The sequence below is a fragment of the Euphorbia lathyris genome, chromosome 10, assembly GCF_963576675.1.
Source record: "Euphorbia lathyris chromosome 10, ddEupLath1.1, whole genome shotgun sequence".
In the NCBI taxonomy this organism is placed as follows: domain Eukaryota; kingdom Viridiplantae; phylum Streptophyta; class Magnoliopsida; order Malpighiales; family Euphorbiaceae; genus Euphorbia; species Euphorbia lathyris.
Window position 1 is genome coordinate 61,659,534 of NC_088919.1, and position 27,016 is coordinate 61,686,549.

At 34.0% G+C, this 27,016-nt stretch overlaps 2 protein-coding genes and 3 non-coding genes across 10 annotated transcripts; 3 read left to right on the plus strand and 2 right to left on the minus strand.

The window, feature by feature from the left end:
• Positions 1-115: 115 nt before the first annotated feature.
• Positions 116-3,125, plus strand: LOC136209540 (ubiquitin-ribosomal protein eL40 fusion protein). 2 transcript variants are annotated; one of them, XM_066001038.1, is made up of 5 exons: positions 116-275; positions 396-482; positions 589-691; positions 2,714-2,780; positions 2,872-3,125. In XM_066001038.1, the coding sequence occupies exons 1-5, from the start codon at positions 173-175 to the stop codon at positions 2,914-2,916; spliced, it is 405 nt and encodes a 134-aa protein (XP_065857110.1). In that variant the 5' UTR covers positions 116-172; the 3' UTR covers positions 2,917-3,125. The 2 variants fall into 2 exon arrangements, with proteins under 2 accessions (XP_065857110.1, XP_065857111.1); XM_066001039.1 differs by having other exon boundaries at positions 118-275; positions 2,906-3,125.
• On the plus strand, positions 887-984 carry LOC136210233 (small nucleolar RNA snoR99). Its single transcript, XR_010677941.1, has one exon. It is a non-coding gene; the product is annotated as a small nucleolar RNA snoR99 (small nucleolar RNA).
• On the plus strand, positions 1,433-1,531 carry LOC136210232 (small nucleolar RNA snoR99). Its single transcript, XR_010677940.1, has one exon. It is a non-coding gene; the product is annotated as a small nucleolar RNA snoR99 (small nucleolar RNA).
• A 3,581-nt stretch (positions 3,126-6,706) lies between the features above and the next one.
• Positions 6,707-6,778, minus strand: TRNAD-GUC (transfer RNA aspartic acid (anticodon GUC)). Its single transcript has one exon. It is a non-coding gene; the product is annotated as a tRNA-Asp (tRNA).
• A 6,061-nt stretch (positions 6,779-12,839) lies between these two features.
• Positions 12,840-26,866, minus strand: LOC136208708 (uncharacterized). 5 transcript variants are annotated; one of them, XR_010677244.1, is made up of 7 exons: positions 26,344-26,866; positions 25,074-25,205; positions 17,250-17,315; positions 17,120-17,139; positions 15,465-16,501; positions 14,050-15,348; positions 12,840-13,385 (listed from the first exon to the last, which is right to left on the minus strand). XR_010677244.1 is itself a non-coding variant. In XM_065999825.1 (5 exons), exons 2-5 carry the CDS (start codon positions 25,517-25,519, stop codon positions 12,972-12,974), a joined length of 651 nt encoding a protein of 216 aa, XP_065855897.1. In that variant the 5' UTR covers positions 25,520-25,710; positions 26,344-26,866; the 3' UTR covers positions 12,840-12,971. The 5 variants fall into 5 exon arrangements, 3 of the variants coding, with proteins under 3 accessions (XP_065855897.1, XP_065855896.1, XP_065855898.1); XR_010677243.1 differs by having other exon boundaries at positions 17,061-17,139; XM_065999825.1 differs by lacking the exons at positions 15,465-16,501; positions 17,120-17,139; positions 17,250-17,315 and adding an exon at positions 25,510-25,710 and having other exon boundaries at positions 14,050-14,144.
• Positions 26,867-27,016: the final 150 nt, after the last annotated feature.

Below are 27,016 nucleotides of genomic sequence, written 5' to 3' on the forward strand. Positions count from 1 at the left end.
TGGGCTTATACTTTGTCAGACAGTAACTGGCCCAGAAAGAAGCCCATTTTCATCAAGGTCGTAGCTTTCAAAACCCTAGCTCCCTCATTCGACTATAAAACCCTAAAGATTACAGTAATCACTCTCATTTGATAGTTTGAGGCATTAGCAGACTCGCAGAGAGGGGGGCAAAATGCAGATCTTCGTCAAAACCCTTACGGGGAAAACCATTACTCTCGAGGTTGAGAGCAGTGACACTATCGACAACGTCAAGGCCAAGATCCAAGACAAGGAAGGTACTGATTTTTTTTTGCAGAGATTTTACAGTTTCTTTCTTCCTGATTGTATTTAGTTTCAGTATTAGCTTAGTTAATTCATTAATCAATTAATCTGAAAATTTGATGTTGTTTGAATAGGTATTCCACCGGACCAGCAGCGATTGATCTTTGCCGGGAAGCAGCTTGAAGATGGCCGCACCTTAGCTGATTACAACATACAGAAGGGTTTGTTCTTCGTTTCCATTGCCAATGTTTAAGTTTCCTCTAAGATTACTATTTCACATAAAGAAGGGAAATAAGAAAAACGTTTTGTTGTTTGTTTTGTATGCAGAATCCACTCTTCATCTTGTGCTCAGGCTTAGAGGAGGGATTATTGAGCCTTCTCTCATGGCTTTGGCCCGGAAGTATAACCAGGACAAGATGATCTGCAGAAAGTATGTTTCTGTTTGTTTCATATTAGATCTCTACTTGTTACTGTTATTTGTCAATATGCAATGTTGAGAGCGTTAAGTGAGAACTTGATGCTGAACAGGTTAATACGTAGTTCTAGCATTTGATATCCAACACTTAGAAAAGTAGGATCTAATGGTATCCAATTGGGAACTTACTTAACTTCTTTGCTTGTAAATGTGCAAAAGGCGTTATACCAGTTCCCGACATTAGTTCCATTTATACTTTATCAGCTGCGATTATATATATTCAGTTGATTTTCAAGGATGGTATATATCATCATCTGCCTATGTCTGATTTTTGTTGCTATGGTTTTCTCCTTGAAATTTTTGTTCAAGGATAATGGAATTCTTGTTGCTCCCTCTTGTTGTCCAAACTTTTGTGCTCTTAAGCAAAAGAACTGGATTGGAACAAGAGTTTTAGTTTGTAAACATAATTATTGGCTTTGTTTTTGAGGACATTGTGTGCAGTTTTTAGACATGATTATTTTTACTTGGGGAACTAAATCAAACTGTGAATCTATCTTCTTTGCTTTTCTATGTGCGATAGGGGTCATACTAAACATGCTTACTATTATTTGTCAATATGCAATATCGAGAGCATTAAGTGACAACATCATTCTTAACAGGCTCATACTTAGTTCTAGCGTTTGATATTCAAAACTTAGAATACTAGAATCTAATAGTATACAATTGGGAACTTACGTAACTTCTTTGCTTTTGAATGTGCAAAAGGGGTTATACCAGTTCCCAATATTATTTTCCATTTCTACTTTATCACCTGCGATTATATATATTCAGTTGATTTTCAAGGATGGTACATTGTCATCTGCGATTGCATGAGTTTTGTTTGCTATCTTTTATATTTGTTAGAGTTTTGTTTGCTATGTTTTGTATTTGTTAAAGGATAATCAAATTCTAGTTCCTTCCTTCTGTTTTCCAATATTTTTTCCCTTGAGCAAAGGAACTAGATTGGAATAAGAGTTTTAGTTTGTAAACATAATTATTGGCCTTGTTTTTTAAGATATCATGTGCAATTTGTGAACATGATTATTGTACTTGGGGAACTAAATCAAAGTGTTAACTTCTTAGCTTTTGAATATTCAGTTGATTTTCAAGGGTGGTAAATCATCATCGTTCTGTGTCTGAGTTTTGTTTGCTATGTTTTTTCTCTTTGAAATCTTTTGTTCAAGGATAATGGAAATTTTGTTGCTGCCTCCTGTTGTCTAATATGTTCTGCCTTTAAGCAAGTAACTGGATTGGAATAAGGGTCTTAGTTTGTAAAAATTATTATTGGCCTTATTTTTGAAGACATGCAATTTGTGAACATAACTGGCTGGATTAGATGTTAGTTGATTGTTATTCAAAAATAGCTATTGGCAGTTGTTTTTCAATCCCAACCAAGCAGTCTACATCTGCTGCTTGGAGTAAAACATCAAAGTGGTGCTACAAAATGAACGTAATGGGCACTAAATCAACTGATGATTGTTGCCTGGTGCTTCATTAATCTAATTTGGTCATGTTTATTAAAGAGTTTGAAATAAAAAATTTCTCTTGCCCCAGCCTTCGAACTCATTCATACCTTTATCTCTCTTTCTTTTCGTAATTATCTTGACATGGATCTGTTCCTCTGTGATTACTGATGGGACTACATGTTGAACCCTCTTTTGTTATACTGTATTCAAAAGAGGGCATCCTAGTCCCAACATTGATGTCCATTCGCAATTTTTATCGACTGGACTCATTCTCTTGCAGTTGATTTTCTTGGATGGTATATGTATCATGTACTTTCATATACACATGTTCTTTAGATTTTGATTTTAATATTTATACAACTTTTTCGCTTATAAATTGATGTCTTGAGCAGTTTATATTGAGTTCTAGTAATTCCTTTTTGCCCTGCCTTGTATATTTTCTTGATAATTCAGTCATACAACCATTAGTAGGAGCATATAGTTAGTTATTTACTATGTCAATTTTTCATTTTCTTTTATTTTGGGCCTCCAGGTGTTATGCTCGCCTTCACCCAAGGGCTGTTAACTGTCGCAAGAAGAAATGTGGTCACAGCAATCAGGTACTTGTTTGTGTTTTTTTTATGATGGTCTTTTAGGTTTGTTCTTGGCTATTTTTTAATTTTTTTGATGCATTGAATTTCTGGTTGCCAGAGTGTTCACAACTCTTTGATTTTACCAATTGCAGTTGAGGCCTAAGAAGAAGATCAAGTAAACTCTGATGAAGAGAGAATGTGGCGGATTGCAACATTTGAATGTTAGTTTTTTGGAAGTTAATTACATTTCTAATTGTAATGAATTTTTGAGTTGGATTTAGAGACCAACAATATGGTCTAGATTTATGATATACTTTCATGCTATGCTGCTTTGTTCGGAGCTTAATTCGATATACTTTTTATTCTGTTTTACACCCTCCACCTGCAAATTGATGCATAAAATATTCAAAAAGAAGTTTAAAAATAAAACATGTTTTCCAGTTTGGAATTTAGATATCTCATAAATCTTTGACGAATGGTTCATATGGTTTTTGTTTTACAAAAAAAAAAAATTATAGTTAGTGAGTGTTTTTTGTTCAATGCTTTTTTCTCTACTACACTATTTTAAGCCCATGCCATTGGTAAATTTTCTGATGGATTTTAATTTTTCGTTCTTTTTTTTCATTTTTTTTCTTGTTTTTTTCATGTGTTTTATATAAATTATAGACTCAATTGTTTTCTAGTCCGTAATTTTTAACATACTTTTCGTTTTTTGTATTTGTAAAAATACTTTATTATAAGGTCTTGTCAACCAACTGAAAATCAAATATATTTGTAGTTAAAATAAAATTCCATTTCTTAAAAGTTTCTTATTCATCAGCTTTAACGAACTTTAGGTAAATGTGTAGTGTAGCATCTTCTGACCTTCTGTAATTGTTATTAATCACCCAATTTCTCTATTGCCTTTTATGCAAACAATTCCTCCACTTATTAATTTTGTTCTGATTAATTCCCAAATGATACACCAATTTCAGTTAATTTTCTTTTAAAAAAATGGTTTCTATTACGATTACAAAACGTAAATCTAAAACTTCATCAATCAAATCGCGAGCTCCTGCAATAACCAATTCATTTAATTTTTTTTAAACAGATTGTGAGATGCTTACACTTAACCAGGAATTAAAGCACAATTCTTGCCTATGTTTTTTAGGAAACCTATACAAAAGAAAGAGCTAAAGGATATTTTTGGAATTTATTTTTTTGTTATATATATATATTTATTTGGCAAAAAGTATCATTAGGCTCCTGATCTTTTATTTTTTGGTTCATTAAGCCTTTGATCTTTTATTTGTATACATTAAGCCTCCGGTCATTTATTTCTTGTCTCATTAAGCATTTGATGACCAAAAAAGGTAATTTTGAACATAGAATTCGGTCAACAGATTGTTATTCATTGTACTTGCATTCGATATTTGTATTTTTTATCTGTTTGAAAGCAGTTTTGGACGTGTAATGTGTCTAGGAAAATTGTACAAACCTTATCAAACTGTAAAAGATATTTTTTTTAATAATTTCAAATACAGTTGAAGGTAATAACGTATTTTTAACAGAATGAATTAGATGTTCACAACTTACTAATTTGGTCATCAAGGGCATAATAAGACCAAAAATAAATGACTAGGGACTTAATGTATACAAATAAAAGATCAAGGGCTTGATGAACGAAAAAAAGAAAAATCAGGGGCTTAATGATGCTTTTTGCCTATTTATTTTTATTTGATTAACAAGTAAATATTAATTTATAACAGTAGGAATTAAATAATTGTTGGTAATAAAGTTATGGATCTTATAATTTAATTTTTCAAATGTGATCTATATGGTTTGTTAAGTAAAAATGGACTAATAAATTATACTTTAAATTATAATTATATGAAAGAAAATTGATTGGAATTTTATTTATTTATTTATGATGTCTTCAATACTAGTGTTTTATTAATTTGGATTCAGGGGAATTTTTTTTTTTTTTCAAGGGATTGTTCAATGTAATAATTACGTTAGGACGAGGCTTGAGTTTAATAATTTTTTATATGCTGACTTTGTTATTTTTTATTTATTTATATAATTTATCATATTGCCGTTTGTTGTTGGGAAAGTGGGAATTTAGCTCTAATATAATATACAAAAATAACATGAAAACTCGGCCTGGTCTATATCCATCTTTGTTCGGTTGGATTAAAAATTTATACACACAGTACAATTTAATCTATCAAATTTATAACATGCATTTAAATTTAAAATTCTAGTATATAGAATTCTATATTTATTTAGAGATAAAATGTCAAAATAGTTTAAAATTTTTTGAGGAAGTGCCAATAGTTTTTAGGTACAAAATAATATCATTTTAAACTCAAACATATTGTAAATGATGTAATTATAGTTACGAAGTAACCAAAGTTGCTACATCAAGAGCTAAATATGTTGAAATAGAAAATAACATATTCAATTCACTAAAATTACAATGATTAGGAGTATCAAGTTCTTTTTTTTGCTATAATAATAATAATATTAAAGTTTATATACTAGATATAAATAGTAATAGGAAAAAAGGATGATGAACCTCTAATCTTTTTTTTTTTTTTGACTTATTTAAATCATTATTTTTGGGTGTTTTTATATTCAGCCCCAAATTCCCACCCCCAGCCCCGTGAAAAGGATGAAAATGCCCTTTCATGGGTTTTGGATGGGAAAAGGCTATTTTTTCCCTTTCCGTCACGCGGGCGTGTGGCTATCACGCCTCACCGTGTGGTCGGACGTGATAGCCACACGCCTCACCGTGTGGTCGGACGTGACAGCCACACGCCCGACCACAAGGTGAGGCGTGATAGCCACACGTCCGACCGCACGGTGGGGAGTGATAGCCACACGCCCGCGCGTCGAGAAGGGAAAAAAATTAAAAAAAACTAAATTGAATTTTGCCTACACGGGCGTGAGGCTATCATGCCTTACCACATGAGAAGGCGTATGAATATCACGCCGTCTCCTGTGGTGGGGCGTGAGGCTATCACGCCGTCTCCTGTGGTGGGCGTGAGGCTATCACGCCTCCACCTATGGTGCGGCGTAATATTCATACGCCGCACCAGAGGTGGAGGCCTGATACCATCACGCCCTATCTCACGAATCCGAATTCTCCAAAAATCCAAATTCGAATAAACAAAACGTCCAAAAATCAACAAAATCAAACAGAATTTCGTAACATTAGTCCTTTTCCTTTACCGTCCCTCTTCTGATCCATGTTTTCGTTGATAAATTAGTCCGGATTTGATCCAACAGAGTTTAGAGAGTTTGAGAGGATTTGAGAATTTTAAAATTTGGTAAAAGAGTGTTTTCGTTCTTTCACGGGGCTAGAGATGGGAATTTGAGGTTGGATATAGTAATTCACTTATTTTTCCATATGTATACAAACAAAAGAACTAGTTTGAGAACTAGAATAAGGAAAAACAAGTTTTTTCTGTTTAGTAACCTTTCTTTTAGATTCTTCCAAAGAACTTGAACATCATCTCTCCATAATATGCTTTGAGAAATGCAACCATTTGCCTTCCTAGCACACTTGAAAGCATTCTACTATTGTTTGTACCTCTACTGAAAGTGAATAAGATTGTTACAAATGCAATTGGGAAACCTTTTTTTTAGCTTTATTCTCTTCTTACAGAAATTCGCTATATATCATATGTCACGACCAATTAATTTGTAATGTGATAATATTGGTGTCATCTATCTCACTGTAAATCCTACCTTTTGATAAGGGGATTAATGTGAAGGAAAGGAGGAAAGCCTGCAACAGGCCTTATATGGCATGTGACTTAGCAACATGTTGTGTGAGTAATTGTAGCAATAAGGAAATATAGCAAAGTCACACGATGAAATATCAACCTTACGATTAGCGTAACGGAACGAAATTTATGTTGTTTCAAAAATAAAATTTTAAATTGTTTCAGAAATTTTAAAAAAAAAATCGCCGTTGCCGGGGATCGAACCCGGGTCACCCGCGTGACAGGCGGGAATACTTACCACTATACTACAACGACTGAATGTTTGTCAATTTTTTGGTTTTCCTATTATCCTAACCTACTTAGCAATCCTTTAAACCTATTATATGATATAATTTGTTCATGACAATTATATATGTTTTCTACCCAAATTAAAAAGGTAAACAATTATTTAGTAAAATAGACTAATCAGTTATTATATACTATTATATTTTTTTTTTCTGTTATACTATAAGGTTTTTTCTCCTTGTCCTTTTTGCAATTTTATCACTATATGTATATCAACAGATAAAAATATTAAAAAACTTGAGAAAAGATTTCAGTAATTATTCAGTTTTTTTTTTTTTTTTTTTTTTTTTTTTTTTTTTTTTTTTTAAGAATGTGAATTCAAAAACAACCATTAACTAACGGGGCGTTTGGTATTCTATGGAAATAGAGACAGTGATAAAGGTTGAGATAAATATAAGGATAAAAAAATTGAGATATGGATAAAAATAAGATAGGATAACTTATTATCTCATGTTTAGTGTATAGGATAAGGAACATACTTTCAATTGTCATCGAGGAACTTTTTTCAATTGAAAATCAATTTTCAAGTGTTTGATAAAATCAGTAGTTAGGACCGAATAAATTGAGTTGAGCTTTGCTCTCGGAAATAATAGTGAGTTGATCTTCATCTCTTCTTTTTTTCGTTTTTCTTTAAGTGTGCTTGGTGAGTGTCATTAAATTGAGTGGCGAATACAAGATATCAGGGACCGATTTTTTGCACATGAGTGTTTGATTTTTTTTTCTAAGTTCAATTTTTTTCGGATATATACGTGTTATAATCTGAGTGGTCAAGAACCAAGTTTTAAGTATTAATGCAAAACTTTTCAAAATTAAGCTAGATTGTGTCTAAGATTCTTAACATACAAAAAAAAAATTAGATTTAGTAGAAATTTGGATTTGAGAGGGCCGAGCTGGCCGAAAAAAATTAGAAATTTGGATTTTGGAAGGGCTTAATAGGCCCAAAAAAAATTAGAAATTTAAATTTAGGAAGGGCCTAACACTTCTTGACTGTTGAGCAATTTCCACAAGTGCACGGCTTTCGCTTGTAGTAATAAAAGATATCGAACCCACACGGAACGCTTATTTTGTAAAAACTTATTTAATTCAGATTAAATTCACTTCTTTAGGTTTAATTAGAAAATCGTTTTTGTTTGGTTTGTATGGAATATATTGTTGTGACTTAGAATCCAATTCTGTCAACAGTTTGGATTACAATTACAAGAACTTAAGTTTAAGAATAAGAAGAATTCAAAACTTGCTTGCATAAAACAAGAAAACAACTCATAACTTTGATTAGATTATGTATATGTAACAACTTATCATTTAATGCAATTACAGGGCTTCGAACTGCAGACAATCTTTCTACGGTTGGAACAGATTGCTACCTTAATCAAATTGGTGTTCTATGTTTGATAAGCCGAGCTATCGATCATATCAACCATAAATCCTAATTCTTTTAAGTGTTCAACAAAGTTTCCCTTGAAATATATTTTGTGTAAAAATGTTTTTATCGAAAACACCGGTTTATTACTTTAAAGAATATCGCTAGATAAAACTTGAAAATAACAACAGTAGAAAATATATTGTATTGAAAAGATAATTTATTAATGAACTGTGAATCGTCACAAGTTAACAGAGAAGAAGAAGTTTGGATATCATTTTAACTAATTTGAGTTCTGGGTTGTCAATCCTTTCCTCAAACTTCGTAGGCTTGTCAGACCCTGGGGCGCTTCAGCCGCTGGTTCTTCTCGCTGAATCCTCGAAATAGAGATTGTTGAATCCACTACAGAATGTAAACTCGTCTTCGAACAATTCTCGAACTTAAACTAATGAATCTGTGTTTGAATCTAAACTAATTGAACAACTTGTATACAACAAGTTTGCTTTTACAGAATTGAAAAACTAAATCTAACTATCTAACTCTCTTCTGAATTAGAGTTTCTTCAACAAAATATCCAACTCTTGTTTCTGAAAATGTGTGCTCTATTTATAATTGCTGAAGAGTTTGTTTGAAGTGTCGTGTCCGCTGGTGAAGAGTCGTTTCTATTCGGACGAACAGACGCGTTGTTTTGAATCAAAACATATGAAATATGTGCAGGAAAGTTGCTGTTTCTGTCGACATTCCAATAATCTCGGTCGCGGCTTTGGGTTTAGGGAGAATTATGCACGAACGTGCATTTTCAGGTCTGAAAAACGCGTGTCGCGACCGATATATTGGAAATCTCGATCGCGACAGAGACTTTTGTCTCCGTTCCAAGATTGTTTCCCAACTCTTCGTTTCGGTCTCTGAATCGTACGTGCCTTTAGCTTGATAATTGTGATTTCTCTCTCGTTTTTGCTCCGTTTTAGCTCCTATTTGAATTTTTCCAAATAATTAAGTATCTTGCACAATAGACACAAATATAGACGTAAAAGTATTCTAAATAGATATAAGTAACATGATTTTAGTATGAAACTGACGTAATTATTAAATGTTATTTTAGGTATATTTTGGGCTTATCATTGACCATTTTGGAAGTGCTAATTCAGCACATGGAGTCCGAAACCACTCCTAGTCAAGGTGGTTCCGGCAAGAGGTGCCAGGCCCTAGGCCCCTCTATCTAGGCCCTCGATTAAACTCAAATATGGATTAGTTTGGTTGTTGATTCATCTCTAGCATGATAGTCTAGATCTTGCATTTCTTCCTAATAAGAAAAACATTGCAAATATATTCAAACTTTAACTAATTGAAAAAGATAAATGCAACCAATATTGTTCCTATGATACATTTTACCGCCTCTCGCACGTGAGGATGAATGCAAAACAATATAAACGAATTCAACTTATGATTGAAAGAAAAACCAAACAACATAAAAAATAGGAGAGACGAGAGAGAAGAGATGAATTACAAGTTAAAAGAGATGAATTACAAGTTAAAAGGAGGAGTTAAATCTCATAATACATATTTAAAAAAATGTCACAATACATGATCGATGGTAATAGTTATTGCTTTTATGTTACATTTTCAAGTTCAATGGTCATACAATGAAAAAAAGCAAAGTTCAGTGACCATAGGTGTAATTTAACCTAAATCTCAATTGTTCTAAATTTAGAGACTATGGAGAGTAATATTCAGGACGAGGTTGTCTTGAAGTGTTTTGAGTTATGTTGTTTATTGCACAACTTATAGGTTCGTTATAGGAAGATTGGTGCACTGGGTCAACCTTATTAATTTATTAACCCTTATATTCACGTAAGTAACGTTGCATTATTTACCTCATTAAGCATAATGTAATGTAATGTGGCGTACGTTACATTATGTTATGTTATGTTAAGTTATGTTATTAAGTTACATTAAGCTAAGTCACGTTACGTTAAGTTAGGTTATGTTACGTTGTGTTGCGTTATATTGCATTACGTTACGTTGTGTTATGTTACGTTACATTATGTTATGTTATGTTACGTTATCCTAAGTTACGTTACGTTTGACTCGTTTAAAACTTTTTTGGCTCATCTTGGCTTTATCATGTCTTATGCTGACAATTCTCTCTTTGTTCAACGACACAACAAAGATAAGAGATGTATCTTGTTCTATACATTACTCTCTCTCTTATCCAACATACCATTACTTGCGTTGAACGCGAATTCCCAATTCATAAACTTGGTCGAGCATCTAATTGTTTGGTGCTCAAGATCTGTTACTCGAAGACTGACATTCACTTGTTTTAAACCCGTTATGTCAATGACATTTTGGATCGTGTTAAAATGTCTGATATCAAGCCTTGTCCCACTCCTATGGCAACAACGCCAAACTTGACCAAAGAAACTGACACTCGTTTAGCCCCTTCGGATGAGTTCCGAAGCATTGTTGGAGCTTCATAGTATTTAGCTCTTACTCATCTTGATATTGCCTTTCTTATCAATAAATTGTGTCAATTTCTTCAGTGCTCGACTAATAAATGTTGAAACATGATTTTCTACATAGTTTTTGAATGTGACAAAAATTAAATTAATCAGAATCCCAAATAAACAAACTAAAGCTAAAAATGATTTATTTACTAATCTTGTGTGTTGAGTGTTTTGATCTAAGTCACAATAAAGAAAAACAGAAGGGGCTTGAGAAACATTGAAGGCTTATTTTTGTACCGGAGGACCACATCACCAAACAAAGCCTGATCAGGGATTCGGAAGACCCTACTTACTTCCGGAGTCCACAAGTTGAAAGAAATCAATAGCTAACATGCTTATTCCCAAGGCTTGATCTAACATATAAGTGACATAGTGGGCACGTCAGATTAACATACCTATGCCATAGCAGTAGACAGAAAAGGTGGCAGAATTACACGGTCCAAGACTGAAGTTGTGGACGTGTGGCAGACCTTTTCACCTACTAGACAAAAAGGTGCCAGGAGCGAATGGGACAAGCTCCGTTCTATCAGAACGGTAACTTCAAGTTCAAACAGATCTTTTGATGTCAACTGCCTATAAATAAAAACTCACAAGCTTCACTTCAATTTGACGAAATCCAAAAGCTCTCAAGCAAAATCAATCTTCAAAAGCAATATTCAAACACTCAAGCATTGTTCTTACTTTAGTTCGTCCAAGGATATTGTTTAAGATCTTCATTGTATTTCTGTAAAAGAAACTTTACTCTTCATAATATTCTCTTTCGGAAGCTCTGTTGTTTGCTTCGATTATAGGCAAGCAATAGAAGTATAGATAGTTGAGTAATTGTAAAGGAAGGTACTTTACAAAGGCTCTGTCTATTTGTATAAGGTTTGTGCTCTACCTCTGAAAGAGTGCTCTAGTGGATTAAAGCCCGGAAGAAGGTATTCTGGGGGCTGGACGTAGGCTAGAGGCCGAACCAGGATAAATCTGCCGAGTAACTATTTTCTAACCTCTGACTTACTGCTTCTAATTACTTACATAATATAATTGTCATTGCATAAAGGTCCTCATCTATTCTTGTTTCATCACTTACTACTTAAGCAGTGCATTATATTTCTTCAATTGTTAAAGCTTAACATTTGGTTCGGAACGTCATAATTGTAATCAGAACCGTAAAGATAGTCAGGTTCCTCTGTCTATCTTAAGGAAGTCTCTGATTCCAACTATTGTGCATTCTTGAGTCTTGTGTTAACAAAGTGAGAATTTATAAAACGCCAAAATTACTCGTTAGTTCCATTCACCCCCCCTTTGGAACTAATACTGTCTTATAAGGGACCAACAATAAACACTAGAAAGGATTAGAGAGGATTTTGTGTTATATTCAAGGGACCTTTGATTACGGTCTCATGCTTTCCCCCTCCCATATTCGTCTCACACGGTATTATTCTGATAGTGAGTTGAGGTGGTTGTCCGCATGACCGTCATTCGATGGGTGCCTATTGTATTTACCTTCGCAACAACTTGGCTCCCTAGCACACTCGAAAGCATCCTACTATTGTTTGTTCCTCTACTGAAAGTGAATAAGGTTGTTGCCACTACACCATATATGGCCAACTGCAACGACAACAATAGGTTGCATTAGGAGCATAAGAGTGTTACAATTGGCCAAAAAATGGGTTAAGGCAACACTTTTGGTCATTCCAAAAACGTTGGTATATTCATCATTGCCTTTGCTGTCTAAGGCAACAGTTACTTTCTCTAATGCAACGCCACAAAAACCATTGCCTTTATTTACAATAAAGGCAACGTTCTTTGAACCCTAAAGCAACACTTTTAAGGTAACAAAAATGTTGCCTTTGTTGAGCATAGGCAACTCTTTGTAATTAAATGCAACACTTGTTTTCAATCTAATGCAACAACATTTAAAGTAAATGCAACATGTTTTGGACATTAAGCAACACGATATTTGTTTAAAAAGCAACGACTATTTAGATTAAAGGCAATGTTTTGTAGCCTATAGCAACACTTTATATTTTACTAATGCAATGTTATTTTAGACCAAAGGCAACATTATATTGTGTATAGCAACACTTTTTAGTTGTAATCGCAACGATGTTTGATGTAATGGCAACACATCTTATTATCTTATAGCAACAATTTATAATATGTAACGCAACACTTGTTAATCCAAAAGACAACAGTTTTCAAATAAACGGGAACATAACATTCGTTTACAAAAAAAAACATCAATCAAAAGTACCTAACATTACAATAAGTATCTAACAACCAAAAGCATAAATAAATCATTTTTCCTTCATCAACATACTTCTGAAGGAAAAGAGTTATTAGTATTTGGAGAAGCAACAATCCCATCCAAATTTAAATTCAATGTTGGGTTCATTTGGGCCAACCTTTGTATAATAGTGTCAACTTGAGCTTCCATGGTCTTTTTCATTTCTTCTCTAACTTCACTCTTTAGTTCATTCCTCGTCTCCTCTCTAACTTTATTCCTCATTTCCTCTCTAATTACGGCTTTTATTTGTTCAATTGTCTCATCGGAAATGTTTTTCTTACTCATAGAAGCTGAAGATTCAAGAGTCTCTTTTCTTTTCTTGATGTGGCCTATCCTACCAACAAGCCATGAGCTACTATAAGATGATGCTTCACCAAGTATTTCCTCAATTATGTGAGTGTTTTCGCCTCCAGATGACAACTCTTCTTTAAGCCTTGCCTATAATCCAAATAATAAAAATTCTTATTGAAGGAAATAATCTAAGAAAACTGAACTTAAAAAAATGACTTAAACTAGTAAATCCCATCTTCAAACATCAAACAACCTGAAAAAAATGTAAACTACCCAATCATTAAGCACATGTACCTATTTTGACTCAAATCATTATTAACCTACAAAATTATTTAAATGTAAACTACGCAATCATATAGTTTATGCTATAAAAATATGTACCTATTTTGACTAAAATCATTATTAACCTAGAAAAGAAATTAAATATAAATTATCCAATCATATAATTTATACTATAAGCACTTGTACCAATCATATGGTATACACTTCAATTTGACCAATGAACTGTAATTTTCATAGAATTGTAATTTTACCAATCATATAGTATATACTTTACAAATGATCTGTAAGTTTCAGAGAGGTTTCCCCATGGTGCAAACTAGGAACATGATAATATTTAGTTATTAGCAATCGCAGACCTAAGACACCCAACTATTGTCTCGTGACAAATGAAGCTAGGATAGATACGCAACTAAAATTGTGATAGAAATCAGTTTGGATCAGCCATTTGTACTCTCAATTGTCAACTAACAAACTACAATTTCAAGCATGTCCACGTGTTCCAAGAATAAAAAGTTAGAGACATAATTACCTTCTTGCTTAATTCACTAATGTTGTACAAGGAGCTGGTGAAGGTACTGTTGTAAAGAAAATACAAAGCCATGCATGAAATTGTACCGTCAGTGCCTGAAACAAGAAATGTAAATGTTTAACATATGATTCTCTAGTAATGTAAAAACCATTGTTCACATATTTAGGATGCTCCACAAATAAGGCCTAACATCAAAGAAGAACAAACTCCATTCCAAGCAATATAGTAGTAAAGGAAAATGGGAAAGCTCCAATTTATATGAAGCTTTTCTAGCACAAAATAAATCCAAAACATACTGTTTTTTTAATTTGGATGATACATCAAAATATAGTAGTAAAGAAATAGACAGCATCCTGTTAAGTGTGCGAGAATCTGTTCCGATTTCCCTGATTAGGCCCTCTATGTAGTTTTAAGAAGAAACAAAAAGCTCTAACAAGTATTGCTAGAAAAGAAGATGAAAGCCTTAAACGTATTAGCTATCATTGTCATAGCTTTGCAACTGTATTATTTAGTGGTTACAAATAACTAGCGTTTTTCAGTGTTGGAATGTTGCAAGGTTAAACCCAACTAATCAGAGTTCTTTTATATGAAAATAAAACTTTTAACTTCAAAAATCTTATCAAGTCAAAATTATGTGATTAAGAGTCCATAGACTTGAGGAAGTTAGTTCAAGGAGCATTGCTAACAGCTATCAAATGTTTTATATGTTCATGCTTTTATAATCTCCAAGCTGTAAAATCCAACAAGACAGAGAAAAGGGGGTAAGGCATCGGTACTTCCCACATAACTTGGAAAAATAAAATGTTGGTCAATGTTTTACATGTTCATGAAAACTACATGATGTATTATAATAATTAAATATTCTACAATAAACCATGATTGAATTTGTCAATGTATCTAATATTAATAGAGTGAAACGTTTTAAGCTCCTAAATGATAGGCGGAAATAGTTTTATGTATCACACACAATTAACAGAATCATTTATAAAGGCCCAAATTTTCTGTCGAGGATCAGATTTTGCAAAATGAAAAACAAAATAAATAACAAGGGCCAAATATACCAAAACTATAGTACATGGTTGAAATGACAAATTCTGTAAATACAAAATTTTCCAAAGTATAAGAAGTGGCATATAGTTTATTAGATATAAATATAATAACAAAGTAAAATCCAATAACCAATTAAAATCGAAGACATACATATTCTTGTGACTAGCACGATTCTCTAACCAATATTCACCTCACTGGCATATAAACAGAAAACCTTACTTGAAATGGGAAGTCCATGATACCTCTAATCTGCCCAACAAGAAGTGCAAATTATCATTGTATGTTCGCACAAACAAGATTATATATTCAATAAAAATAACCCTATCAATCTAGGGTAACTTTAAAATTATGGATGTGTTACCAACCCTTGATCTGGATCTAGTTGTAGGACCCTGCATCTTCAAATCAGTTTGTGACCCAAACTTGGACATTTTTCTTTCTTGTGGAATAGAAATTTAATGCTCAATTTTAAATAACCCTACAGCCTCAAGAATAAGTTCGATTAGAAATGTCGCCCTCTCTTTGTTGCACCATCTGCTCCATATAAAGGAAGTACAAGCCAAGATATGACTAATTACAAAATTTCTAGCTAGTAGAGTATGCCAGCTAACTAATAGGAAATGTAAAAATAAAGATCCAATTAAGATACAAATATGCAGCTAATAGGAGAGATAAACCTTAGCAAGTTGGAGCAATTTTGGCCTAGATAGGATACATGGAACAATTTTTGGTTCAGTTGGCCTAGATAAAATTCACAGATTCTGCAGAGTTTAGAATGCAATAAAATTACCTCCGAAGGAAAATCAAAAGCAAAAAGGAGAAAATTGAAGAGAAAGTGGGTTTTTGTACCCATAGAGTCTAGGAGAAAGAGGTTGAAGAAATGACTGAAACAACAGATTGGGGCAAAAGTCCCACTTCACTAGACCGAGTCTTTCAAAATGGGGTCTGCTCTGTAATGTTTGTAATGTTGGTGTGTGATCATCAAAATCTCAAATTACAGTCGTAAAAATGTTTTTTTTATTCTTTTAAATATAATATGCATATATTGAAAAGAATAAATGCCTATAACTATGCCTTATAGGCCTAATAAACAACTTGAGCTTAGATGAATGATCATAGAAAAAAATTGTACTAAAAAAAATGTTTGTCCTACATTAAAGGGGCATGTGAAGAACTGAACATCACAATCGGGGAAAAATTCAGCATAATGATGCAATTTAAAGATAAATTAACTAGTCTTTCTTATAATAGGCTTGAGCTACACATGGATAGGCTACTAAATTGTATGGAACCTATGGCCAAAATTCAGCTCTCTTCCCTGTGCTCTTCACTTTCTTTAGTACCTTGTTTGGCTCTATATACCCACTCACTATTGCTTTGCTTTGCTTTCTGTTCACATCCACTATCATTAAGAAAAAAAATTCATGAACTGTGTGCAATTAGTTCCTTAATGTACCAATTCAACTAATATAATTAAGTAGCTATTAACATTTAATAGAGGTAACTAGATTAGCCAATTGGCTCATTCACAATCTTTAGTTAGAGGTTGTGTTTGGTTTGGTGCATTTATGGTTACAAATTGATGGATATTCTTAACAAGTAGGATAAACTAGATGTCTTTTTTACTATTCTCAATAACTAGATTATATATCAGTTTCTGTTGAAATAAAACTATAGCAAGTCATTAAGTTGATAGCAGCTTAATATAAGTCAAATTCATTGTTCATAGAGTATAGTGTTTCCATGAAAAATTGTGACAAAATATAAATAGAAACTGAATACAAATGGCGTTAATCTCATTAAGATTAACCCATTAAATAGCATATTTACTTTCCTTCAAACCTTTAATTATCACAAATCTGAAAAATCAAGCCCAGATGCGTCAGAATTTTAGAAACCCAAATTTCATAAAAATTGCAAATTGATACAAGAGGTTGAATCCAAAAAAGAAAAACACTAACCACGAGATAAAAAAATGAGCTGCAATAATCGAAAACAGAACCAAGGCTGTAGGTGTTACCTCTTTCCGGGAGAATCCAACTGAGAAAGAACCAACCCAAACATCATTATTCGAAATGCAAGTTTCAAATAGAACTCAAAAAAATACAAACAACAACCAGAAACAAGGGACCAAATGAATTTTAACCCACCATATTTGAACGGAGAGAAGGAATGAGAGGCGACACTGAGTTTTAGGGCTTTTTGAAATACGAAGCCTGATGATGGAATCAAACTTTGAATCCAAGCACTTACAAGTTGAATAACATGCTAACAAGTGCAGCAAAAGTATTTCCTAACCAATTTGGATTCAGTGATACTTGTTGGGGTTTTGTGTCCTATAGTCAATTGTTGCGGGATACAAACTTATTGTAAATGAATTGTTCTTTATATCATTTGTTTTAATGAGATATATGTTTTATAACTATATAAAGGCAATACATTTTAAGCACTAAATAAAGTCTAATAAAAGGAAATCCGTAAGTTTGTTTAAAGTGATTATAAAGTGTTCATACAAGCATGAAGTGAGACAAAACTTTATAATAAACTAATAAACTTAAAACCACCCCAAGTCAAGTGATATATTTAGGATTGATATATCACAGTTGAGATTTGTATGTAACAATGTCTTCTGTCCGACAGAAAGCTGATCTCACAAGCTTCACATATATAGATATCTGGACAGTTACATAGATCCGGTGAAACGTTGTTCATTAGGATTGGGGATCCGACTTGAGATAACAGGATGGGTAGATTCATCCTTGTCAACTGTTCATCTCATTGGTATTAATAGGTATAACTAATCCTCAGACTCAAAGGAATGTTAATTGGTCATCCTGAATTACTGAATGTGAGACTTTGATCCTGTGGTCCCACGATCCTTAACAGAGATGACTCTGGGGTGTGAACTGCAAAGGTTGGGTGTCACAGGAAGTAATTTCAAGGTAGTTATACATTGGATTGAGCATTTATCACTCCCGATTAATGGGAGATACATCCAAGGATCGCTTGTGGAAGACTCGACTCTAAACCCTTGCAAGGTGATAGCTTAAGAGTAGAAATTCGGATTTCACTTAACCTATCTTTTTGAGTTGACTCGGCCAATAACAAGTAAAACGAACGTCTCGCTATATGTGACTTGACATTACCCATAGTCATAAGATTCAGTTCAAGGATGTAGTTGATAAAGGATCGTATTATACCGTAACTAATACGGAAGGGTTAACGACAGAATCAACCTGTCTTCTTAACGGACTTGCCAATAACATACTCTGTACATCATTCCGTTATGCAAGGGATTAAATATAATTCTTGAAGAAGAGTAAGGACCTAATGGATCACACATAAGACTTGGAACCAAAAGAGAGATGGATATGATTAATAGATGGAAGCCCAATTGAGCCCAGTAAGGCCCAAATACAAGGAGGGGGCCGAAATTTATATGTATTAGTAAGGAATTAATTTTATTCCATTTATCCTAATTTGATTAGGATTATGAATTAAATTAATTAAGAGATAATATAATTAGGAGTTTTAATTAGATTAATATTCTCCTATAATTATCCAATTAGGTTAATTATTATTATCCTAAATATATTAGATATATAGTGAGATAATAATTACGAATCCTTTTCCGAATTGGATTCCTATTAAGTAACATATTCCTATCTAACTAGGGTTTACATACAAGCTAATATATATACCCCTCCCCATGTGAATTTCGACCAAGCCCTAAGCCTTCCCCTTTGTGATTTTCGAAATTGCTTAATTAAGAGAAAGAGAAAAGAATTCTATTCCCAAGTTCGTGAACAAGAATTCATACGGCATTCCATCGATTGATTAATCTTATTCATCCCTCTTCTCTTTGATCTTGTGTTGGTTTATTAGAGGCAATCTATTTTGGTTGCATCTCATAAGGGTTGATTCTAACTTAATCTCACCGTGTTCACGAAAGAAGGAAAAACAATCAAATGGGAGAAATTCGTTTTTCTTCGCCTACATCAGGTCAGTTCACTATTTCGAGGATTCCCGGAGATTGAACCGTCGGATCGTCGCGATTTTTGGACAGTAGCTTCTAGACATATTCTTCCACGTTTTCACCGAAGGGATTGTCATTCGGAGGTCTGGAAGGTCTGTTTCGGATAGGGGCAGATTGGTAAACAGTTTACATCTCCTTTGAAGTTGTGGGCACTTCGTTTGCAACGGTAGATTGATCATCGAAAGGTATTTCTTCTTATCCCTCTTTATATGAAATAACGATTAACGGATCCTATGGTTAAAAGGAAGTAGGCTAAAATTTTTATATTTCCGCTGCTATACCTTAGCCTTAATTTCCTTCAGTGGTATCAGAGCCATCGTTAAATCCGTTATTTCATATATAAAAATATAGAAGTTTTCAATAGGATTGAATAAATATTTATGGTTAGGATTAATTGACAAATAATATTGATTGATTAATTCTAAAGATAAATAAAGTTTTGATTAATTGTTAATTAAAACTGATTATGCTTATGTTCCTAATTATTTCGGTTGATAATCATTATAACAAAATCTATTAGTTTTATAGTTAGGTTGATAAAATTAGTTTTATTAATTCTAAATGATAAAACGGAAATCTATTGTAGATTATCCTATTTCTGAAAACCGTTTTAAAATTGTTTTAGAATGTTTTCAGAAATTAATAGTTTTCTGTTTTGATTATCGAATGAATAATTCGTTTAAATGTTTGTTTTTACCAATATATAAATCAAAGTGTTAAATGAATTAAAATCAAAATAAATGGGACGAGCATAATCAACGTTTTATATGGTTATATTAATCTAAGGATTAATATAAAGATACGAAACGATAAGATGTAAAATTGGATGAAAGTTAATTTGACGAGTTAATGTGATTAACCTAAATATTACATAAGCCGGTTATGTAATCAACCAATTAAATTTATTTAATTGAGTCTATGCATGTTTGGAGTTATGGACATATTTGGACCCTCTTTTAGTCTTTTGGTATTTTTGAAATAGGGCCTGCGCGTCCTGCCTTTCTACTATCTATTGTAATTTCTCCTCTCATCTAATTCCCTTCAATTCAGTTGAAATTTTCTTATAGTAGTATAGAAATTAATATGTAATTTCAAGGCGCCATGGAGAAGACGGAAGACCTAAAGAGAAATATGTAATAGTTAGTATTTCCTTAGGTTTGGCCTTTTTATTCCGTCTCTGGCTCGACGGAATAATTTAGATGATATGTCCATAACGCCAATGTATGTATGTATGTGTGTCTGATGTATGCTAAAGCAAATCAAGACTAAGTTAGATTATGAGATTTAAATAAAAATCCCTCATTAAAAGTTAAGTAAATAAGCAAGTTATTAAAATCGGTTATCTCTCCCTAATATTATAATTCAGCCGGCAGTACTGGGGGCATTTGGGTTGTTGGCTAAAGTCAAGCTCGGGGTCTTATGGTAACACCTGGATTATCGAAAATCGTTCTTTCATGAATATGGGGTAATACTTAAATTAGATTATGATAATTGGATGAGCAAACTCATGTTGTCATAAACTAATGGGCAAAATGGTTGGGATTAATATGAATGACATATTAGTTACTAATGTGGTTAGTAACCCAATAACCTAGGAATCACATTCGAGATGTGATTGATTGCATGAATCTACCTAACAAATGGGACTAGCTTGTTGGCTAAAGTCAAGACGAAATCTCAGGAGTTAGGATCCTAGCTCACTAAAGGATTTGTGAAATTCTTCGAATTAATATGGAGGGTTATTAATTTGGCAAAATAGTGGGAGCAATCTGAAATAAATTAAAAGGCCTATAATTTTAGATTGTTATACTTTAAAGCAAATGAATAACATACGTTTACTCTTTCTCACTCTCAGTTTAATTAAACACTCTTAAAATCATGACTAACACCAATCTGCAAAATACATTTACCGATAACAAGTTGAATAGTTCAAACTTCACCGACTGGTATCGCAACCTCAAAATTGTTTTGAAGTTCGATAAAATAGAATATGTATTTGATACATCGATACCCCCTATCCCTGAGGATGATGCTCCCATCGAGGAAATCGATGCTTACCAGAAGCACAAGGCTGATGACGATCATGCCGAATGCATCATACTTGCATCGATGACATCGGAATTAAAAAGAAAGGCAACTATGCCTGTTCCATCATCGTGCACCTAAAGGAACTGTTTGGGAAACAAACCAGGTGCGAACGCTACGAGATATCAAAACTGTTATATCGTTGCAGGATGCAAGAGGACACATCTGTCATGACACATTGTGTCAAGATGATAGGCTATATTACCAAACTTTCTAGTATTGGATTTGTGATGGACAACGAATTAAGTACCGACTTGGTTCTTCAGTCCCTCCCAGAGAGTTATTCACAGTTCATCATGAACTACCAAATGAATGACTTGCAAACCTCTCTTGAAGAGCTTGCAAACATGCTCAAATCAGTTGAGCCCAATATGAAGAAAGACAAGGCCATACCGGCTCTTGTAATCGAGGGATCGAGGAAAAGAAAAGGGAAATTTCTCAATTCTAAACATCCCAAGAAAGGTAAGAAAGATGTGTCCAAGGGAAAGGAAGTTAAGAAGCCCAAAGGAGAGTGCCACTTCTGTGGTAAAGACGGGCATTGGAAGAGAAACTGCAAGGAGTATCTAGCCACCCTCAAGAAGGGAAAAGGCGGTGCTTCTTCATCTGGTATGTTCTATATTGAAATAAATACAGTTTCATTGTCTGAATCTTGGGTACTTGATACCGGATGTAGATCCCATATTTGTACAAATATGCAGGAGCTAAAACAGACTAAGGAACTAAAGAAAGGAAGCATAAACTTGCGAGTGGGAAATGGAGCAAGAGTTGCCGCCCTCGCAATTGGAGATTATGTTTTACTTTTGCCCTTTGGGCTTGTAATAGAATTAAGAAATTGTTTATACGTTCCTGAGATGTCTCGTAACATTATTTCTATTAGCCGTCTCTTTGACGACGGTTTTCATATTTCAATAAAGAACAATAGTTGCAATTTTTATAAAGATTCGATCTTTTATTTTTCAGGAATATCACAAAATGGGATTTATGTGTTAGATGATAAAATTCATATTTTTGCAATTGATACCAAAAGACATAAGCTAGATAATTCAACTTACTTGTGGCATTGCCGTTTAGGCCATATAAACAAGAGACGCATGCTAAAGCTACATTCAGATAGGCTTATAGATCCAATCGATTCTGAATCATTGGAAACATGCGAATCATGTTTAAAAGGTAAAATGACAAAGACACCCTTTAGCAATAAAGGTGAGCGTGTATCAGACACTCTAAGACTCATTCATTCAGATGTATGTGGCCTTATGTCAGTCCAAGCAAGAGGAGGATTCAGATACTTCATTAGCTTCATAGATGACCATACTCGCTATGGTTATATCTACTTGATGAGGCACAAATCAGAAGCTTTTGACAAGTTCAAATGCTTCAAGAATGAAGTGGAAAATCAATTAAGAAAGAAAATAAAAACACTTCGATCTGATCGAGGTGGCGAATATCTTTCTGATGATTTTCTGAATTATCTAACTGAATGTGGGATATGCTCACAATGGACACCTCCCTATATACCACAACACAATGGTGTATCTGAGAGGAGAAACCGTACCCTATTAGATATGGTACGATCCATGATGAGCATGGCCTTACTTCCAAAGACGTTCTGGGGCTATGCCTTAGAAACTGTCCTCTTCACCCTGAATCGAGTACCAACTAAATCCGCTAGTTCCACGCCATATGAATTGTTCGTTGGTAAGAAACCCGTGTTCTCGTTCATGAGAGTATGGGGTTGTTCAGCATATGTCAAACGCGTTGCGTCCGACAAATTAGATTCTAAATCTGATAAATGTTTCTTCATTGGATATCCCAAGGAAACCATAGGGTATTACTTCTATCATCCAGATGATCAGAAAGTAATAGTATCCAAACACGCAACCTTCTTAGAGAAAGAATTTCTCGAAGAAACACAAAAGGGAAGCGTGATTGAACTCGACGAAGTTCAAGAGGAAGAAACAACGACTTAAACAACAGAAGCGGTTGAGGTACCCGAAGAAGTCCCATTAGATGAGACTCCAGTGGCACCTATTCGTAGATCACGAAGAGTTCGTGAACTCCCAGTTAGATATGGTTTTCTAGTGGGAGATGATGACGAGGTTCCCGTGTTAGACGACGAACCCGAAAACTACAAAGAGGCTCTTAATAGTCCAGATTCTAAAGCATGGCTTGAGGCCATGGATTCTGAAATGGATTCCATGTATAATAACCAAGTTTGGACTTTGGTTGATCCACCCGAAAGGATAAAACCTATAGGGTGCAGATGGATCTTCAAAAAGAAGACTGACATGGATGGAAAGATTAGCACCTACAAGGCTAGGTTGGTACCGAAAGGATATCGTCAAAAACAAAGTGTTGATTATGACGAAACCTTCTCTCCCGTTGCTATGTCCAAATCAATCAGAATCATGCTTGCAATTACCGCTCATTTTGATTATGAGATTTGGCAAATGGATGTGAAAACAGCTTTCCTAAACGGAAACCTGCTTGAGGATGTATACATGATGCAACCTGAAAGTTTCATATCAAAGGATGCAAATAAAGTTTGCAAACTTCAGAGATCCATTTATGGACTCAAGCAAGCATCTAGAAGCTGGAACAAGCGTTTTGACGAAACCATAAAACAATTTGGTTTCGAACAAAATTGCGAAGAAGCTTGCATTTACAAGAAAGCAAGTGGGAGCTCTATAGCATTTCTCATACTCCACATATACCATATGAATTAAATTAATTAAGAGATAATATAATTAGGAGTTTTAATTAGATTAATATTCTCCTATAATTATCCAATTAGGTTAATTATTATTATCCTAAATATATTAGATATATAGTGAGATAATAATTACGAATCCTTTTCCGAATTGGATTCCTATTGAGTAACCTATTCCTATCTAACTAGGGTTTAGATACAAGCTAATATATATACCCCTCCCCATGTGAATTTCGACCAAGCCCTAAGCCTTCCCCTTTGTGATTTTCGAAATTGCTTAAGAGAGAGAGAAAAGAATTCTATTCCCCAAGTTCGTGGACAAGAATTCATACGGCATTCCATCGATTGATTAATCTTATTCATCCCTCTTTCTCTTTGATCTTGTGTTGGTTTATTAGAGGCAATCTATTTTGGTTGCATCTCATAAGGGTTGATTCTAACTTAATCTCACCGTGTTCACGAAAGAAGGAAAAACAATCAAAAGGGAGAAATTCGTTTTTCTTCGCCTACATCAGGTCAGTTCACTATTTCGAGGATTCCCGGAGATTGAACCGTCGGATCGTCGCGATTTTTGGACAGTAGCTTCTAGACATATTCTTCCACGTTTTCACCGAAGGGATTGCCATTCGGAGGTCTGGAAGGTCTGTTTCGGATAGGGGCAGATTGGTAAACAGTTTACATCTCCTTTGAAGTTGTGGGCACTTCGTTTGCAACAGTAGATTGATCATCGAAAGGTATTTCTTCTTATCCCTCTTTATATGAAATAATGATTAACGGATCCTATGGTTAAAAGGAAGTAGGCTAAAATTTTTATATTTCCGCTGCTATACCTTAGCTTTAATTTCCTTCAATACTGAGTTAGCTACTAAACTCATGTTTGTTCGATTTCAGCATTAACAACTAAAAACTGACCTGATATAGTATACTACTACACTATGTAGGACTTTAGTTTCATATATATAGAAGGGACAAAATTGGTTTCAACTCTATAATCTCTATTATATATTTTCTATAGAAGAGGCAGAATTGGTTTCAAATATTCTATTACAAAATTTGGTTAGAGGTCATTACGAGAGAGCTCTATATCCTCTACTACGAAGCTGAAAGATGCTAAAATGTGGGTTCAAATCAAGCTATACATACCAAATAAAGCACACAAAAAATCAAATGGCTTGTCCTCTCCTGCTGTGATTGATGCAAAAAGATTTCGTTGTTTCTTCTGAGAAATGCAGCCATTAATCTCTAACGAATTTGCATAACAGTTTTGTCTTTTCTCTACGGAACAAGAAAATTCAATCATCAACAAGTGAGAGAAAAACTTGGATAAGGTTCTAAGAACAACATATATATTACAGACGAAAAGACAGACAATTTTATTGTTTTCCCACATTTGAGATTATAATTTTTTATTTTTACACACTAAGACCCTTAGTATTCATCAACCTACATATCAAATCCTTGCAAAGCCTAAACGGAGCTCTGATCAGAATGTAAATGTGTAGTTTTATAAATGATCAAGGCTCAAAATGATCAAGTATTAATCACTGCATTAAATTGAAAAGTTTAGCTATAGGCTTACTCTTGATCATACATATTTTCCGCTATTTGTAGAAAGTCCTGGTTTGTTGAAACAAAAGGAGGAATCCAGCCAGCCTGCAAGTTTAGCGCTCTGGACATAACGTGTGAATTGTTTCATTGTCAGGGACATCTAGAGCCAAGTCATTAAGTGATTCTACTACCCTTCCAAAACCTTTTGTCATCTAGTACGAGGTTATGAGCCCTGAATGGAAACTCATAGTTAAGCAATCCCCATAATCTATCATTCCTCTTCTCAATAATTGCTACCAATGCTTTTTTGACAACTTCATGGTGAAAATATGGCATTTCTAATTCCTTAATGCACTGGCGAGCTTTCCTAATTTTTACACACTAATCAATGTCAAGCAAAGAATATATTTTCAGGAACTTTTGAAATTGAACAAAACAGGCTTCATCATTAATAAAACAGGATTACTGGCAACTTTTGTTTTTCCCAAATATCAACCAGGCAATCACTTATCTAAAAGAGTCCCTAATTGGCCAATCTACCATAGTAAAAAAGCCATGAACTTGTTCCACAACCATTAGATACATCACAAAGAAATTCCTTATTAATCAACATATCTGATATCATTGCTTAATAAGTTTTTTCACCATTATTAACTTCTAATCTCTATGATTAAGTCTCAACCAAATGCCAACAAATTGTTAATGCTAAAGCTTAAGCATATACTCTGACATGCAGTTTGAACAAACACCCAAATATAGCAAAAAGAAATGATTACAGCACATCATGTGCACAAAACTAAGCTGAAAAAAATTAAGAAAGCAATCTAAAAAGTAAAGAGAAAGGAGGAGACAACGTACTAGTTACCTAGCACTGGAAACTGGCCAAGGAATATCCACTGGGCAGTGGTAAATGGAATCAGTGAGAGCAGCGAAGACCGGTGGAGGCTGCTATTCGTGCCTTGTCTCCATAGCATCTGATTCCAAATTGGAAATTTCTCAAATAGGGAAATCGTGCTTTGGTGAGGATGGAGTAGGGTTGCCGGTTATCAAAGGGATCGACCGTGAAGATGGAGGAGGGTTCGCGTCGGATTGCAAATTGGAAATTTCTCAAATAGGGAAATTCTACGTTGTTGAAGATGGAGTAGGGTTTGCCGGTTATCAAAGGGATGGACCGTGAAAATGGGGAAGGGTTTGCAAAGGCAAATCCTTTCGGAAGATGAAAGGGGATCGACCAACTATGAAGATGAAGGAGGGTCAGCGAAGGGAAAACCTTTGGTGAATGCCGAGGATTTGGAAAGCGAAAAGGAGAAAACAGAGAACTAAAAAGGGCATGAGAAATAGAAAGGATTTGTTATATCCTTTTGGGGAATGAAAAGAGAATAGAGGTGGAATAATTACATTGGAGGGAGATGAAATTTTAGGGATTAGTTTAGGCGCCATTTACATTGACAGACCAAACTATTTTGGAGGGAATAGTTTTTAGCTAAATTTTTAGTGAATAATTTTTAACTAAATCTTTTTTTATACCTTTTCTATTA